Raw genomic sequence first — 16,691 nt, 5'->3', positions numbered from 1 at the left:
TGCTAATGTGTAGAAAGAAATGCATATAAAGCAACAGCTAAGGATATTTAATTCATAAGATCCACAGGCCATGCATTAATAGGAACATGACTGTTCATTAGTATTATTTTTTTTTTATTTAGAAAGTTGTATAGATTCCAAGAATTTGGAGATACTTGTCAACAAATCTAAATGATGATCCTTTTGTTCTATATACAATATACCCAACAACCTTTTACGACACATATGTATTTAATGAGAGTTAAAGCCTTTGTGACTTTCCCCTAGAAATCTAAGTATTAATTAGTTTACATTATATTGGATTGTTTCCCTTTTGCATATTTTCCTTATAAAGCTGCTCAGTTAGGGTCCTAATCTTAACTGTGGTCCCATCAATGGGTTGCTTCCAATGTGAACACACAATCAGGCATAAGTGATTGTTTGCATGTACTTGAACTTTCAATTCCCACCTGTGATACATTAACAAAAAGGGCTGCTTGCTGCAGGCTAAACAATTCTATATATAGGATATCTGTGCAGAATCTCTGGTCCCACAGGACAAAAAAAGCATACGCCAGAGTTTAGGAATGTACGCAGGTTACTGAGTGGCAAATTTCATTTGCTTACACACAAAACCCAAGCATCTGTGTTGGTCCAGATCTGCACGCATACACATGACAACAACACCTACATAACTATATGATTCACAAGTGTTTGTCTGTAATCATACAATGGTCCACTCTCTATTTCCAAATAGCACTTAATCATTCTTACATTTTTCAAAATATGGGCTGCTTGACACTATTTATAACTGGTTCTCTAGCATTACAATCAGCAATGTAAGTATAATCTATACACAGTGGAAAAGAATTGAGATATCCGAGTGTCACGCAGAGTTGTATATAGTTACGCAGGATTAATCTGAGAAACGACAATTGGAATTTAGATATCTCGCACATGGGGGCTAACTTGTGTGTAGACGGTACAAATTTAAGATCTACTTAATCACAATACATAAATAAAAGTCAACAAATTACTTAGTGGTAATTTTAGATTGGCTATTTATTCATTTTTTAGTTATTGTAATGTATGCAACATGTAACATCCTGTAACTCATATAACCAATAAAGACTTTCCACAATAACTGAATTTAAGTTAAGAGATCTGACATATTTTCCAATTATTTAGGCGGATTTCTCATTCTGACAATCTCGCTCCTCTAGAATTGATGCACAGCTGACAAATGATGTGAAGCTTAGCTTGTGAAACGGCCAGAATATCAAGAAGCCACATTCACTTTTTTTAGGAGTCTGGGACAGATTTTAGTTATAGACACATGCAGAACATTCTAAAGATTTAAGAGCCAGAAGTAAAACACTTTTTTTAAGACCCTTTAGTGCTGGGATTTGTCAAGTGTTTCCTAGACTGCACATAGTCATATTGTTACCTTATGAATGATAAGTCTACTAGTTTGAAAATGGTACCGGCACTAGGACCCAGTGACCCTGGAAAAAAGACTGAGCTAAACGTAACAGTCCGGTGCTACCCCTAAAAAAAGGATTTAATAACATAAATAAAGAATAAAGGTTTAGGGTTTAATGAGCACTCTTTCCTAGTCTAAGTAGTAAGGAATTAAAAAATAACTTTTAATAATTAAAGGACCAGTTCTCTCAATGTAGAACAACTCATTATCAGCAATATTGCATTACAAAGAAAATAAAAGGAGAACACTGAATAATTATGGTGTGTGAAATATATATTATGTTTACCTTTTTAATCAGCTTGTGTGTGTTAAAGCTTGGCGAATCTGGAACACCCAGATAAAAGGGTTGTGCTTGCAAAACTCTCTTACCCCACCCTGTGACCTATCAAATAGTTTTATTAAATTTTATGCAAAATAGCTTTTTTTTCTACTCAGCACGCGCAATTGTCAGAGAAGCGCGTCCTCTACATCGAGGAAGCGTGCGCACGTGATCGGGGGCTCACTTGCCCCGAAATCCAAGTTCTTCTTTGGAGTTTCTCACGTTGTAATGTTCAACATTCAAAGTGCAGCGCAGAGTTAGAATTTGCCTGGTGCAGCATTTATTTTGTGAATAGGTATCAGCTATGCATGATTTTTAATAACAGTTTCAAAGTTTGGTAGAAAATACTGCAGTTTGTTTTTCTGCTGTTCATGACTAGTGGTGTAGTGTTACGGCGCTATTAGTTTACTAAGCAAATAGGTATGTTGTAACATTGTATAAGTATCAGAAACAAGCATCCGTGGCAAATTCTAACTCTGAATGTTGTACATTACAATGAGGGAAGCCGTCAGTGATCTGTTGGAAATTGTCTTACCTTCAGTACAGCAATGTTACTGAAATACAGGAGGGTGCCTTATGAGACTGCGCAAATAATAGGAGTCTGGACAGGAGCAAAATTCTAACTGGAATGAGGAACACGGACGTGCTTTTATTTAGTGCTCGTCCGTGTTCACACTTGTAATTACGTCATTAGAGGGGGGGGGGGGCAGAACTGTGAAGCAACTTCGGGCTAAATGCACGTATCAAAAAGGTAAAACAGGGTATAGACCAGCCTGTTGAAAATCGCTATACTAAAAAAAGAAAAACTATATGATGATAATAATGTGCATTTAGTGTTTCAGACTAGCATACTCACATTATTAACCCCTTAACGACCAAGGACGTACGCCACACGTCCTTAAAAAAAATACAGTTAATGACCGAGGACGTGTGGCGTACGTCCTTGGTCTGGAAAGCAGCTGGAAGCGATCCTGCTCGCTTCCAGCTGCTTTCCGGTTATTGCAGTGATGCCTCGATATGGAGGCATCCTGCAATAACCCCCCTTGGCCATCCGATGCAGAGAGAGCCACTCTGTGGCCCTCTCTGCACCGGACATCGGTGGCCGGTATCGTTGGCGGGTGGGAGCTTACGTGGGAGGCGGGTGGGCGGCCATCGATGCTCTGTGTGGAGTGGAGGGGGGCGGGACCTACGGGGGCGCGCACGGGAGCGCGCACGTGCACGGGGGGTGGTGGGCGGGCGCGTGCACGGGCGGGAACCGCTACACTACAGAAAAAAAAAAGTTCAAAGTAAAAAAAAAAAAATTTTTTTTTCAGTATTATAAATGTAATCTAAGGGATCTGGAAGGGGTTGGGGGTTGGTCTTGGTGGGGGGGGGGGGGGGGAAAGCTACACTACAGAAAAGGGATTTTTTTTTAAGAAAAGCCACATTTTTTACAAAATTGGTACTGGCAGACAGTTGCCAGTACCCAAGATGGCGCCCATTAAGGCAGAGGGGAAGGGTTAGAGAGCTGTTTGGTGGGGGATCAGTGAGGTTGGGGTCTAAGGGGGGATCCTACACATCAGCATATGTAAATATGCTTCTTCTTTTTTTTTAAAAAAAAGGGCCAAATACCTTTTATTTTAGTACTGGCAGAGTTTCTGCCAGTACTTAAGATGGCGGGGACAATTGTGGGGTGGGGGAAGGAAGAGAGCTGTTTGGGAGGGATCAGGGGGTCTGATGTTTCAGGTGGGAGGCTGAGCTCTACACTAAAGATAAAATTAACCCTGCAAGCTCCCTACAAGCTACATAATTAACCCCTTCACTGCTAGCCATAATACACGTGTGATGCGCAGCAGCATTTAGAGGCCTTCTAATTACCAAAAAGCAACGCCAAAGCCATGTATGTCTGCTATTTCTGAACAAAGGGGATCCCAGAGAAGCATTTACAACCATTTGTGCCATAATTGCACAAGCTGTTTGTAAATAATTTCAGTGAGAAACCTAAAATTGAGAAAAATTTAGCGTTTTTTTTAATTTGATCGCATTTGGCGGTGAAATGGTGGCATGAAATATACCAAAATTGGCCTAGATCAATACTTGGGGTTGTCTACTACACTACACTAAAGCTAAAACTACCCCAAAAAGCTCCCTACATGCTCCGTAATTAACCCCTTCACTGCTGGGCATAATACACGTGTGGTGCGCAGTGGCATTTAGCTGCCTTCTAATTACCAAAAAGCAACGCCAAAGTCATATATGTCTGCTATTTCTGAACAAAGGGGATCCCAGAGAAGAATTTACAACCATTTATGCCATAATTGCACAAGCTGTTTGTAAATAATTTCAGTGAGAAACCAAAAGTTTGTGAAAAAATTTGTGAAAAGTGAACGATTTTTTGTATTTGATTGCATTTGGCGGTGAAATGGTGGCATGAAATATACCAAAATGGGCCTAGATCAATACTTTGGGTTGTCTACTAAAAAAAATATATACATGTCAATGGATATTGAGAGATTCTTGAAAGATATCAGTGTTCTAATGTAACTAGCGCTAATTTTGAAAAGAAATGGTTTGGAAATAGCAAAGTGCTACTTGTATTTATGGCCCTATAGTTTACAAAAAAAGCAAAAAACATGTAAACATTGGGTACTTCTAAAATCAGGACAAAATTTAGAAACTATTTAGCATGGGTGTTTTTTGGTGGTTGTAGATGTGTAACAGATTTTGGGGGTCAAAATTAGAAAAAGTGTGTTTTTTTTCCATTTTTTTCCTCATATTTTATAAAAAATTTTACAGTAAATTATAAGATATGATGAAAATAATGGTATCTTTAGAAAGTCCATTTAATGGCGAGAAAAACGGTATATAATATGTGTGGGTACAGTAAATGAGTAAGAGGAAAATTACAGCTAAACACAAACACCGCAAAAATGTAAAAATAGCCTTGGTCCCAAACGGACAGAAAATGGAAAAGTGCTGTGGTCATTAAGGGGTTAAAAGCTTTCAAATAAAAATAAAACAATTTTTGGGTGAACAGTCCCTTTAAATGTAAAAATGAGGAAACAGTAAGATCCGGGTTGCCCAAATAAGTGTAATACTCAGGAGCACATACAGTACTACTAACCCGGATCTTACTGTTTCACTAGTGTTATACACTAATCCTGTCAGAGTCTGTTTACACACTGTCTTCTGTGATGTGAAGTCACAATCTGTCCACCAATCATGATGCACAGAATCAGCACATGCCCACACCACAGTCACACACAGCGTAGATAGGCTGTATGAGGGGTGGCTCTGAATGCTACATCATGATTGGTGAATAGCAGGCAATATGCCTGTATTTAAAAGGGTGGCATTTGGGGCTTCGGCTTGTTACTTTTCACATTGAAAAAGGCCACTTGGGTCGAAACTAGTTTGTGTATTCTTTTAGTGAGATTGCATGTTTTTTCACCCCTAGCATCTAATGCCAACAATTGCAGCTATCGGCCAGGAAACAGGGGGGTGAATGCATGCGCTTTTTATCTCACTTGATTATTACTTTGGTTGGTGGGGTTTCATTTATTATATAGAGGTTGTTTCCACATTTTTACATTTAATTATTAAAAGTTATTTTTTAATTCCTTACTACTTAGACTAGGAAAGAGTGCTCATTAAACCCTAAACCTTTACTTATATTGTTAAGTCTACTAGTTTAGAATTTTAGCCACGCTTAGAACGAGTATTGACTTCATGAAAGAGCACAGAATTTCAGTTATGCTATAAACCATTTACAGTCTCCCTTTCACATAAAAGGACTAGACTACATACATTTAAGAAGGTCCCTAAATACTCTACTGTTCAGGGATGCATACAACCTACACTAACCTTTCTTTATACCAGTTCCTCTCCTCCATTGCTATCCCCTTAACCCCCTGAACATGTAAGCCTAAGAGTCCAGCTGTTTGTAGATCACCTTCTTAAGAGCGGACTACAACAGTGCGAATCTTGGCAGGGCCCTCTACCCGTTTGATCCCTATTAATGTTTTGTTGTACTCCGTCTTTGTTTATAGCACTGCGGAATCTTTTGGCGCTCTACAAATAACCAATAATAATATTGAAAGGAGTCAGAGATGGCTCTCAGCGCAAACACCAGACTCACAGAGATGGATAAAAACCAGAGGTTCGGAACAATCACAAGAAACAGAAGGAAACCTCATAACTGCCTAAGTAACTGCTTGTTCTCTGTATCAGTTCATTGCATTTTTCTTATATTTGTTTTCACAGTTTCTGATGTTACTTTCTGTGGGAAAAATCTGCAAGCAAAGCTCCTATTTACTAGAGAAAAAGTAACCAAAATTGTGTATATGAAAACATAGGCAAATTCCAAATAAAAGAGCAATGTCTAATGAAACGCTACATAACCTGTTCTTTATAACGTAGGGAATAAGACAAAGGTGCAGTAAATGTATTTTTGAGCAAGGAAAGGCACAAGGTAGGATCATTACACTGCACTCCCTGAGTTAAGTGAGAAGGACATACAATCATATTTTTTTCTCTGTTCCATATGAAAAGAGGAAATATTACATATTAAAAAGATGCTCCTCTGATAAATAAAACTACCCGCCAACAGAGCTGCAGGAAGTGTTCTTATTGACCAGTGAAATGTGCATAAACATCAATTTAAACAGCTTTAAGACAACAAAGATAAAAGTTAAAACAATTCATTTGAAATAAATAATCTATAATGTTTTCATTTCATTTTAAAGTATAAATAAGATATCTCTATGTGAAATGCTGTTTTTTGTTTATTTTCAGCAGTGATGTCACACAGTCTAGATTAATTTTGTTCCTTTCTAATGCTCATCCTCTCAACCAATGGGCTGTGCTATGCACATAGAGGTGTGGGCCAGTGCACACAAAAACAAGCCTGATGCAGACTGCAATATCTTATGCAAGGCTGGAGCCTTATCAGCATTATACTTAAAGGGACTGTCTACACCAGAATTTTTATTGTTTTAAAAGATAGATAATCCCTTTATTACCCATTCCCCAGTTTTGCATAACTAACACAGTTATATTAATATACTTTTAACCTCTGTGATTATCTTGTATCTAAGCTTCTGCAAACTGCCCCTTTATTTCAGTTCTTTTGACAGACTTGCAGTTTAGCCAATCAGTGCCTGCTCCCAGGTAACTTCACGTGCACGAGCACAGTGTTATCTATATGAAATACATGAACTAACACCTTCTAGTGGTGAAAAACTGTTAAAATGCATTCTGAAAAGAGGTGGCCTTCAAGGTCTAAGAAATTAGCATATGAACCTCCTAAATTAAGCTTTCAACTAAGAATACCAAGAGAACAAAGCAAATCATGAAAGTTTATTTTGGCCTAGACTGTCCCTTTAACACTTTCACAACAAATAAACTTCACTACGCAAAGAACCATGAGTAAGCAAGCATATCCTTGTACAACCAAGGTCCTCTTTAAGGTCCAGATACTCTAGAGCTCTACACACAATGGAGATTTGTTATGTAAAAAAACAAAAACTGTCATTACTAAAAGGACAATGCTATAGAAAGCCTCAACTTTAACCTCTTAATTGGCTACAATAAAGGCAAACAAGTATAGGAACTCTACCAAGCTTTTCAAGGGGTGTATCCTTGGACTTCTCTGCCATACCAACCCTGTAATATTTCCTGGCAAAGTGATAATTTGAATTGCTTTTAAAACATTTTTTCATTATGCAAATTTTTTATGCAGAAATATATCATGCGTACATAAACAAATTGACTTTTATGTCCCTTTAATGTACCTTTCAATGCAGCTGATGTTTCCACAGCAGTCAAGAAGTTGTGGATAGGGACATGCAAATAAGAAGATACAGTTAATTTTAAAATTAAGATGGTCCCCATTTTTTACAATTGCTATTATACTGTATTTTAGCACATAAGCCAACTTCTCTACCCACATAAATCTGTTTAATCACCTGGGTCTTATCAGCTTTCTCCTATAAATTAAATTTCAACAGCATATTTTGTTTAAAGTAAAATTTGTTGCTGTTTTCCTCCTCGTAAACACTTTGATTTGTATTTTATGAACAAAATGACAGCTTTAAATGTATGAAAACAGGTATGTTGTATGGCCATTTTGTTTTCAATGCAGTGTTTAATTGTGAAGACATACTACTCGTATATTAAAGAAGCCCATTAAATAAATATAGTTATATTTACAAAACATGTGGGTCAAACCTATTAGTAAAGAAATGTGAAACACTGACATTTAGCAACACTAGTTTAGAAAATATGAATTACTCTGTAGGATTTTCAGGTACCACAATGGTTCATAAGAAACCCATAATTTCGTATAAAGCTTAACTGGTAACTTAATTAGTAAGACAGATATTGTAATGTCTCATAAAACTCCAAGCATGGAGTACTGTCCCTCCTCCCAGATGTGGTGTAAATGCTTTATTTTAAACCTGCAGTTCTCTGAAATACTAGAAATGCAGAAACTGATGTCAGAAACAGACAGTATGATCTGCTGATTTCCTGACAGGTTTAATGTACTGGAATGTCAATACCCTTAACATAATAATATATGTCAGTTTAAATTCCTATTCAATCTGCTTTTATCCTGCAATCCACCACTCTCTCTATCACATAGGTCTCACACTTTTCTGTAAAATGATAACGTAATCTGTTTTTCCAAAGAGACATTTTCTTCTCTGATGTACTTTTTATATCCCTACAATTTGCAACTTGATACACACAATACAATCCATACATCTTCTTTACAAGTTAGTTATTGCAAATAGATATTTGTATTAAAAGGAGTGTGTAAGAAATTTACAATTTTTATTTGCAAACCTTAAAGAGACAGTGCTCTGTAAAATTGTCTCCCCTTTAAAGGGACATGAAACCCAAACATTTTCTTTCCTGATTCAGATAGAGAATATAATTTTAAACAACTTTCCAATGTACTTCTATTATTTAATTTGCTTCCTTCTCTTGTTATCCTTTCCTGAAAGGTTTATCTAGGAAAGCTAAGGAGCAGCAAAAAAACCTAGGTTCCAGCTGCTGATTGGTGGCTGCATATATATATATATATATATATATATATATATATATATATATATACTGATTTTCATTGGATCCCCCATTTGTTCTGTTAGAAATCAGTAGTGCATTGCTGCTCCTTCAACAAATTATAAAAAATAATGAAACAAATTAGATAATAGAAGTAAATTAGAAACAGGTTTCAAATTGTATTCTCTATCTGAATTATGAAAGAATTTTTTTGGGTTTCATGTCCCTTTAATGTATTCCCAATTATTTATTTTGCAAGTTGTAGTGTTTTACATTGTTTACAAATAGTTCCTTGCTCTACAGAAAAGTGATGTAAACAAGAGGCATCAGTTGTAATAATCCTCTCAGAGTGAGGTTTGTAAGATAGGCACTAAAATGTTAATTTCAGTTGTTAACTCTAAGTATTGGCCTTTTTATATACCAACAGGGATAAGATAAGGAAAAATGTGTGTTTATAGAGTGATAGAATATGGAGGTCTGCTCTCCCTGCAAGTTCAGACAATTTGAATGGAGCAAACTAGCTATTTTCATATACAAAAAAAATAAAACAAAAGGCACAAGTTCCTGTATGTTTTATGATCTGCAGTTCATATAATAAATCAATAAAAACAGATTGTGTATATATACTGGTTTTTTTTTAGGAGACAAATGTGTTAAGAGTCACTTCTATAATTGTTTGGCACTACTTTTCTTGCACAGTACAGACGTTTTTACCTGCTGGGGGCCAGGCTTTTATGTAACCTGTACAATGAACGACAGAATACTGTGCCTCTCCCTCCTTCACTGGCCCTAGACCATTCCTGAAACAGAGACAACAATGCTGTAGCAATATATGTCAAAAAGATAGTTGTGAGACAATATTTATAGTAGTTGGGATACATACCTGTATCTCTTCCTCATAGTGCTGATTCTGTTAAGAGGTAAATGATCTAATGGGGCATTTCCACACCTAAAGTAAACAATATACATTAAATATACAAGTACAAAGGAGAGGCATCCTACAATATATGTCCCACCGGGTGGGGTGATTACATCAAGGCTGCTTTGTTCAACAAATATTTTATGTATCATAAAAAGCTCAGCAGAACATCTTCAACCTTGTCTCTTCCTCAGCACATTTTTCAGACTAATATCCTTCTCTAAAGCAACCATGACCAGCTTGGACCCCAGCCAAAAAACACTCATTTCCATGACAGGCTTTCAAAGCACAATGGCTGAGATTCCAGTGGTTTATGGAGACTTTTATAGTTTAGAAATAGTAACATTTAATATTCAGAGTTGCTCTCCCTTCCCCTTTCACCCTATTCTGTCAACAGGGGTTGGCCAGCCAATTAAGGTCTTAAACTCCTACAGAGTGCTGTGATATGTTGTTGTATTCATAAGGTCTCAGCCAGAGATACCGGAAGCATATCCAATTAGCTTTAAGCTACATATTTATTCCAGATAATCAATCAAAATAGGAGTATAAAATACTAGGATATTGGAAGAGCTACTTTCATAGGCCCTGATGATCTAAAGCTCTACACTCAAATTGGATTATCTAAAATCATTCTTCAGTGCAATTAAAGGGACATTACACACTAAATACATTTTATAAGCATAGTATTGAGGTTATTCCCTGCCTACTGCTAGTCATGGGTACTGCTATGTTAAACTTCACCTTTTATTGCATTTCAGTGCTGATGTGTTTGCACTTGTGCATAAATTCTCTATTAGATACCTGCAGTGTAACCTAAGCTCCAATATGGCGGCATGATTAGAGGGAGGTGCATGAAATTTAGTGTTAATGTCCCTTTAAGTCCATGACAAAATTATCTAACGGTACATTTTATGCTGTAAACTGTATTTCGCTAAGGGGCATAACCTACATTTCTGTATTTGATGGCGAGCTGCATACATACAGGAAAGAGCTCAATAAACTAAGCATTTCAAAAGCGCATTTAATGTACGCTGTAAAAATAAGAATCATATTACGCATCAAAATCATATACATTACACATCCAAATAGGTGTTGAAATTCTAAACAAGCAGTTAAAATACAAAGGGTTCCTATATTTCTATTTTGAAAGGAGTCTTGGAGTATTTGTGAGTGGGCTGAACAGGGGAGCTCCTTGAGTGTAAAACAAGTTTCCTTGTAATAGATATCAGAATGACCTAAGCATATTACGCATGTAGGCCTTGCACTTTCATCTCGCCAAAAGTAGGCTGGCGAGTGTTTCAAAATATGCATTTCACTTATTAAAGTTCTGTTAAAATAAACTATGTGAAACTAGAAAAAAGCTGCAGGGTAAATTATGCTGGAAACAATCTAATTTGATTTGTATGTTCTTCAAAAAAATGATGCTATCAGTGCCGGGTGCTGTGACATTCGCTCTCCTGTGTAAGAATCTGCATTCTAGTGTGCTTCAATTCTTTCTATAGAGGTAAACTCACCACTCACCAGGAATTCCTGGTTCAGCCTCTTTTGTTAGACCATTCTGTGAAGTCTACCTATGCATGGGTCGCCATGCTGATGAATTTTAGATAATCAGGTCCATAATGGGAACAAATTACTTGGAATAAATATTTTACAGCACACAATCATAATGCTATCACTGGTTATTGAAGACTGTTGATAACATCAAGAGAGTACAGTTTACCCCCCCAGACTATACCTATAGTGACCAAAAAGATCTATGATCTTGCCTAAATCTCTGGCTCATAACATCTGCTATTCTAAACATACATCTGTAGGTTCATGATATCCTCAATAGAATAGCATATAGAAAGTGCCTTCGCCAGTTTATATATATATATATATATATATATATATATATATATATCCATACATTCATACACACATAACATAAATTATGCTTACCTGATAATTTTCTTTTCTTTAGATGGAAAGAGTCCACAGCTGCATTGATTACTTTTGGAAATTCAGAACCTGGCCACCAGGAGGAGGCAAAGACACCCCAGCTAAAGGCTTAAAGGGACAGTGAACACAATTTTTGTGTGGTTCAGATAGAGCATGCAATTTTAAGCAACTTTCTAATTTACTTCTATTATCAATTTTTCTTTGTTCTCTTCCTATCTTTATTTGAAAAAGAAGGCATCTAAGCTTTTTTATTAGTTAAGAACTCTGGACAGCACTTTTTTATTGGTGGATGAATTTATCCACCAATCAGCAAGAACAACACAGGTTGTTCACAAAAAATGGGCCGGCATCTAAACTTACATTCTTGCATTTCAAATAAAGATACCAAGAGAATGAAGAAAATTTGATAATAGGAGTAAATTAGAAAGTTGCTTAAAATTTCATGCTCTATCTGAATCACGAAAGAAACAATTTGGGTTCAGTGTCCCTTTAAATAGCTCTCCCACTTCCCTTATCTCCCAGTCATTCTGCCGAGCAAGAAGGAACAGTAGAAGAAATATCAGGGTGAAAAGGTGCCAGAAGAATAAAAATAACAGACGCCACATAGAGCTGTGGACTCTTTCCATCTGAAGAAAAGAAAATTGCCAGGTAAGCATAATTTATGTTTTTCTTCATAAATGGAAAGAGTCCACAGCTGCGTTCATTACTTTTGGGAAACAATACCCAAGCTATAGAGGACACTGAATGCAAAACAGGAGGGTACAAAAGGCGGCCCATTCTGAGGGCACCAGGCCTACAAATCCTACCCAAAAAAAACCCGCTTTATCCGAAGCCGATAAAGCTTAGAAAAAGGAAAAGGCCCCAAGGACACTGACCCGCAGATAGTCCATAAGACCTTGCTAGAGACCACAGAAAGGACTCGACTGAGCCAAGCCTCCTCCAGGAGACAACACCGCACAGCAGTCGGTCCCCAACGTCCCGCCCCTTACTAGAGAAATTGATCAAGAGAAAACGTGAAAGAAAAATCAAGGACCCCCGAAGGGACCCCAAATAAAGTGCAACTGGCTCCAAATGAAAAAAGGAACCCCCGAGAACCAAGCCAAGCTCAAAGAGACCCAAAACAGTCTTGAGAAACAGGCAGGCAACGAGAAACCACAGCACCCACAGTGGGTATGCAAACTCTCAGCCTTCAGGTAGTGAAGCCGCAAAGCTCACCACTAGAACAAAACAGCAGGTCAGACCCCGGAATACACAGAAACCACAAGGTTAAGACCGGGAACAGAAACCGAGAAGAAAACTTCTCCTAAATACAATGCAACCACATCTTAAAAGACAACAGAAGACAGAGTCCTCAAGTCACAGATAACTCAGAATATCGAAATATTCACAGATCGAACACGTGCAGCAAGCCCAGATAAGTGAACACCTGAGTAAACTCACACGCTACAGTCATACCAGGATGACTCTGAAAAAGAATATTTGCCAGCAAGTAAGAGCAGCTGAAAAGAGATATCAAATCCTAATTGCCAGACTGCTAAACATCCACTAAACAGTGGGCACATCACAGGTTATCCAAAAGCAGTCAGTCCTTCTCAAATATCTTAAACATAGAGAACAAAAACCTCAAGAAGGCTCACCGAACCTTAAAAGGCCCGAGGACGACCACATATCTCAGATCCTGCTCCACACTCGACCAGCCCAAGTGATAGGCAGGTCTGAAAAACAGGGCAACAGAAAGGACCCAAACACCAACCCCTAGGGAAGGACGGAATGGGGTGAACTCGTCACCCCCACAGAACTCAGGTGCTAACCCAAGAGCTCTCTCAAATAGGTACTGCCAAAGATAACCCATAGGAGATGAACATCGCAAATGCAGAAGATTCCTATGAGAACCCATCATAACTGACATTACAATCTCCACATAAAGAACAGCACAAGCCAGAAAGGCAAACTGCTCACCCTTACAGGATAAAAAAACCTGTTCCTACCTCCTGCACACAAGACAGGACAACAACCCTCCAGTGAGAGGACTCCCCCCCACTTCATAAGAAGGACCAAACAACCCCCCCAAAGGGAAGGGCACATATAAGAACAGTGCACATGCTCACAAGGCATGAGCCAAGTCTGATGAAAATAAAAGCCGAATGAAAAACAACCATATGTCCCGAAAAACACAGAGAAAACTCCTCACAAGGGGGAATATACATTGTTCAAAGGACAAGGCAAGCCATAAGTAGCGTATCCGAGAGCACCCAGAACCTGGCCAAGCTGCTAGCAGGCTTAACTAGCCATTCCTTAAGCCACAACCTACGTTCCCTGGGAAAAAAAAAGACCAGCTACAGGATCATAAGCTTCCGAACTTCTAGAAAGATCCCAAACAAAACTATAGGCCTGAGCCCCAGAATTGTTTAAAACAAACAACACCCCAGGGAACACGAATTCCCCTAGCCCAGAGAACGGGAACAAGATTCACTCACCAATCTCAACCCAAAAGGAAGAGAACACCCCCTACAAGAGTCCAAACACTCCAAAAAGGAGCTGGAGCATGACAGAGGCGTGCCAAGACTTCTAGAGACCAAGGGAGAACCTCAAGGAGCAAAGTCACTCGAAGAGCGAGTAGAACAAAGACAAATCTCCATATCTCCTCAGAGTATGCACCCGGAGGACCACACCCAAGGAAAAAGAATGCAGAGCATCCCAAACCCCGGTAGGACAAAACCCCCAAGCGAAGCGCAGAGAAGGAGACAACATAGCCTAACGTCCCTGATAGGGAAACAAGAAACTCCCGAAGAAGAAAAAACCACACGGCCATCCCCATAAAGAGGTTAAAACCACTAAGGAGAAACAGACAAGGTCCAGAAATCTCGACCCAACGGAAGAGAACCTCCAAAAAGGACAATAACAAGGAGCCCCTAAAAGTCAAGACCGTCAGGGCCCGCAGCAAGGAGGCCCAGAGTCCTCCACCTTCCAACCCACGCAGAGAAGTAAACACTGCTCTTTCCAACGAAATAACGGAAAACAGAGTGTGTCGCAGTGAAACTCCACCGAGTCCCAGTCGACCAGCTAGAGGGGCTAACAAGGACTGAACCAATCCCCCACGCCTCACGGACCCTCAGGCCCTCACAGAATGCTTAGCTTAATAACACAAATAATAATGTGAACACTCTGCGCCTCAACCGGACCAGCCAGGCAGAACAGGCCGCAAGACATAAGGGTCCGAACCAGATCAGGACCAGCCTGAAACTCTGGGTCGATACTGTCAAGGCCGCAAACAGTCATCCCCAGCAAAACATTTAAAAAAAAAAAAAAAAAAAACATATGGCTAACATGTCCTCACATCAAACAAACTTCCATAGAAGTAAACTGTGCAATAAAAAATCGCGAGTATCGATTCTAGAATTTTTTTCCAAAGGAAGTACATAAACATGAGCTCAAATAAAAAAATCATCCTAACCAGATAAAATAAAAGCTAAGGCCCAAAAAGAACAGACACCGGGATCATGTTCTTCCAGCTCAGGACTAGAAAGGATACACAATAAACAAGGCTATAAGAAGATGACTTCATCCTCATATAGCTAATTCTGCAAGCCGTTCGAAGTAGAAGACTGAGAATTCCCGCATCCGTTAAGGATGGGATCCTCCAATGCCAGAACGTGCCTCAAAAGGACACGAAGGCGCGCCAGTCTATAACGAAAGCACAGCATACCCTTGCCGGAGCAGAAGACGACCCCAAAGATTGACCCCCTGAAGCCTCAGGGACAGTCATTCCCCCCCAATAGCTGAGCAGGACATCCCATGCCTGAAGAACACAGAACACGTACAATATCGTAAACACACTTCTGGTAGCTGCAGATGCGCCAGCGCCATAATAATGGACATGGGAAAAAAATGTGCCATAACGTCCAGGGGGAATAAGCCACCTTCCAGAGAAGGATAAGCAAAATCTTGGTTACCTGCATGTGTAGTAAGAGTTGGTGGTAGGGAACTCGCCACTCGGGGAACGGGACCCCCAGAGACGGATAACTCAGCGGCTCCTTGATTCCCTGATCCCAAGGAACTGAGCTCTCTAAAACGGCATTCTGAACATAACTGAAGGGCATGTATCACTCGGGCCAATTCGTATTCCTCATGAGAAATAGACTCTGAGTCAGAGACGTTCATCTCCCCATTATCAGAATCCTCCATAACTGGGATATTGAACACAAAACACGGACCAAATAAGAAAAGTAAACGGCACCTGACACCCACAATGGCTGGAGCACTCACCTCCTCCTAGAACCCAACACCAGTGGACCAGAAATGTTCCGTTGCCACATGGTCAGGAATGTGGAAATGGAGAGTCAAAACGTGACCACGCCCAGTCACCAGGTGCACCGTGCGGTCCAGAAAAAGTGCGCTCAACCGTTAACGCTGTGTCACTTCCAAAGGCCGTTATGTTCCTAGCCAAGAGCCTAAGTAACACCACACAAAGCAGGTCGAATCACATAAACATTATTAAAAAAAACCCTGTTCAATAACCCCCCCACAGGAGATATTAACCCTTGATTCCAAGATACAAAAGGAGCCTCACTGAGACCCTGAGTTCTAGTTAGTCCCGCAAGGTGGTAGCCTCTCAGGAAAACATTTGCAATACCAGGCAATCATAAAGAAAGAAAATTAAACAATCTTACCGGAATCTATGCTATGGAACAGGAACACGGCCCTTCAAGTGTGACGAATAGTAGCATCACCTCTGCCATGGACTTGAGAGAAGAAAGCAGGCAGCAAAACTCGTCAACGCCGATTGCTTGTGGAGCTGTTAATATGAGTCGGGATGGTTTCGTAGAAAGACTCTCCCCTGCATCTCCGGACTCTAACTTTCACCCATGCTCTCACTGAGAGGCTGACAGGACTACTTAAAACTCCAGTCCCATGCCGAAGAGTACTGCCCTCCATAAGAGAAACTTGAAAAACTTCTGACACTTCTCTGCCAACCACTTGGGATGAAAGGCAAATAATGACTGGGG

General features: G+C 39.4%; 1 protein-coding gene across 3 annotated transcripts in view; it reads right to left on the bottom strand.

Annotated features, from left to right (window-relative positions):
* ARNT2 (aryl hydrocarbon receptor nuclear translocator 2) overlaps nt 1-16,691 on the bottom strand; it is a 162,587-nt gene that overhangs the window by 59,297 nt on the left and 86,599 nt on the right. For 2 of the 3 annotated variants that reach the window (XM_053717672.1, XM_053717674.1), the window contains 3 exons: nt 9,709-9,774; nt 9,540-9,625; nt 7,553-7,564 (listed from right to left, as the gene is read on the bottom strand). In XM_053717672.1, the coding sequence (XP_053573647.1) occupies nt 7,553-7,564; nt 9,540-9,625; nt 9,709-9,774 (164 nt within the window). The remainder of the gene's footprint in view (nt 1-7,552; nt 7,565-9,539; nt 9,626-9,708; nt 9,775-16,691) is intronic. The other variant, XM_053717673.1, reaches the window with a different exon arrangement.

Source organism: Bombina bombina, chromosome 6, assembly GCF_027579735.1.
Source record: "Bombina bombina isolate aBomBom1 chromosome 6, aBomBom1.pri, whole genome shotgun sequence".
Classification (NCBI taxonomy): Eukaryota; Metazoa; Chordata; class Amphibia; order Anura; family Bombinatoridae; genus Bombina; species Bombina bombina.
Note: the sequence above shows the minus strand (reverse complement) of the source record. Positions and strands in the feature narration are given on the sequence as shown.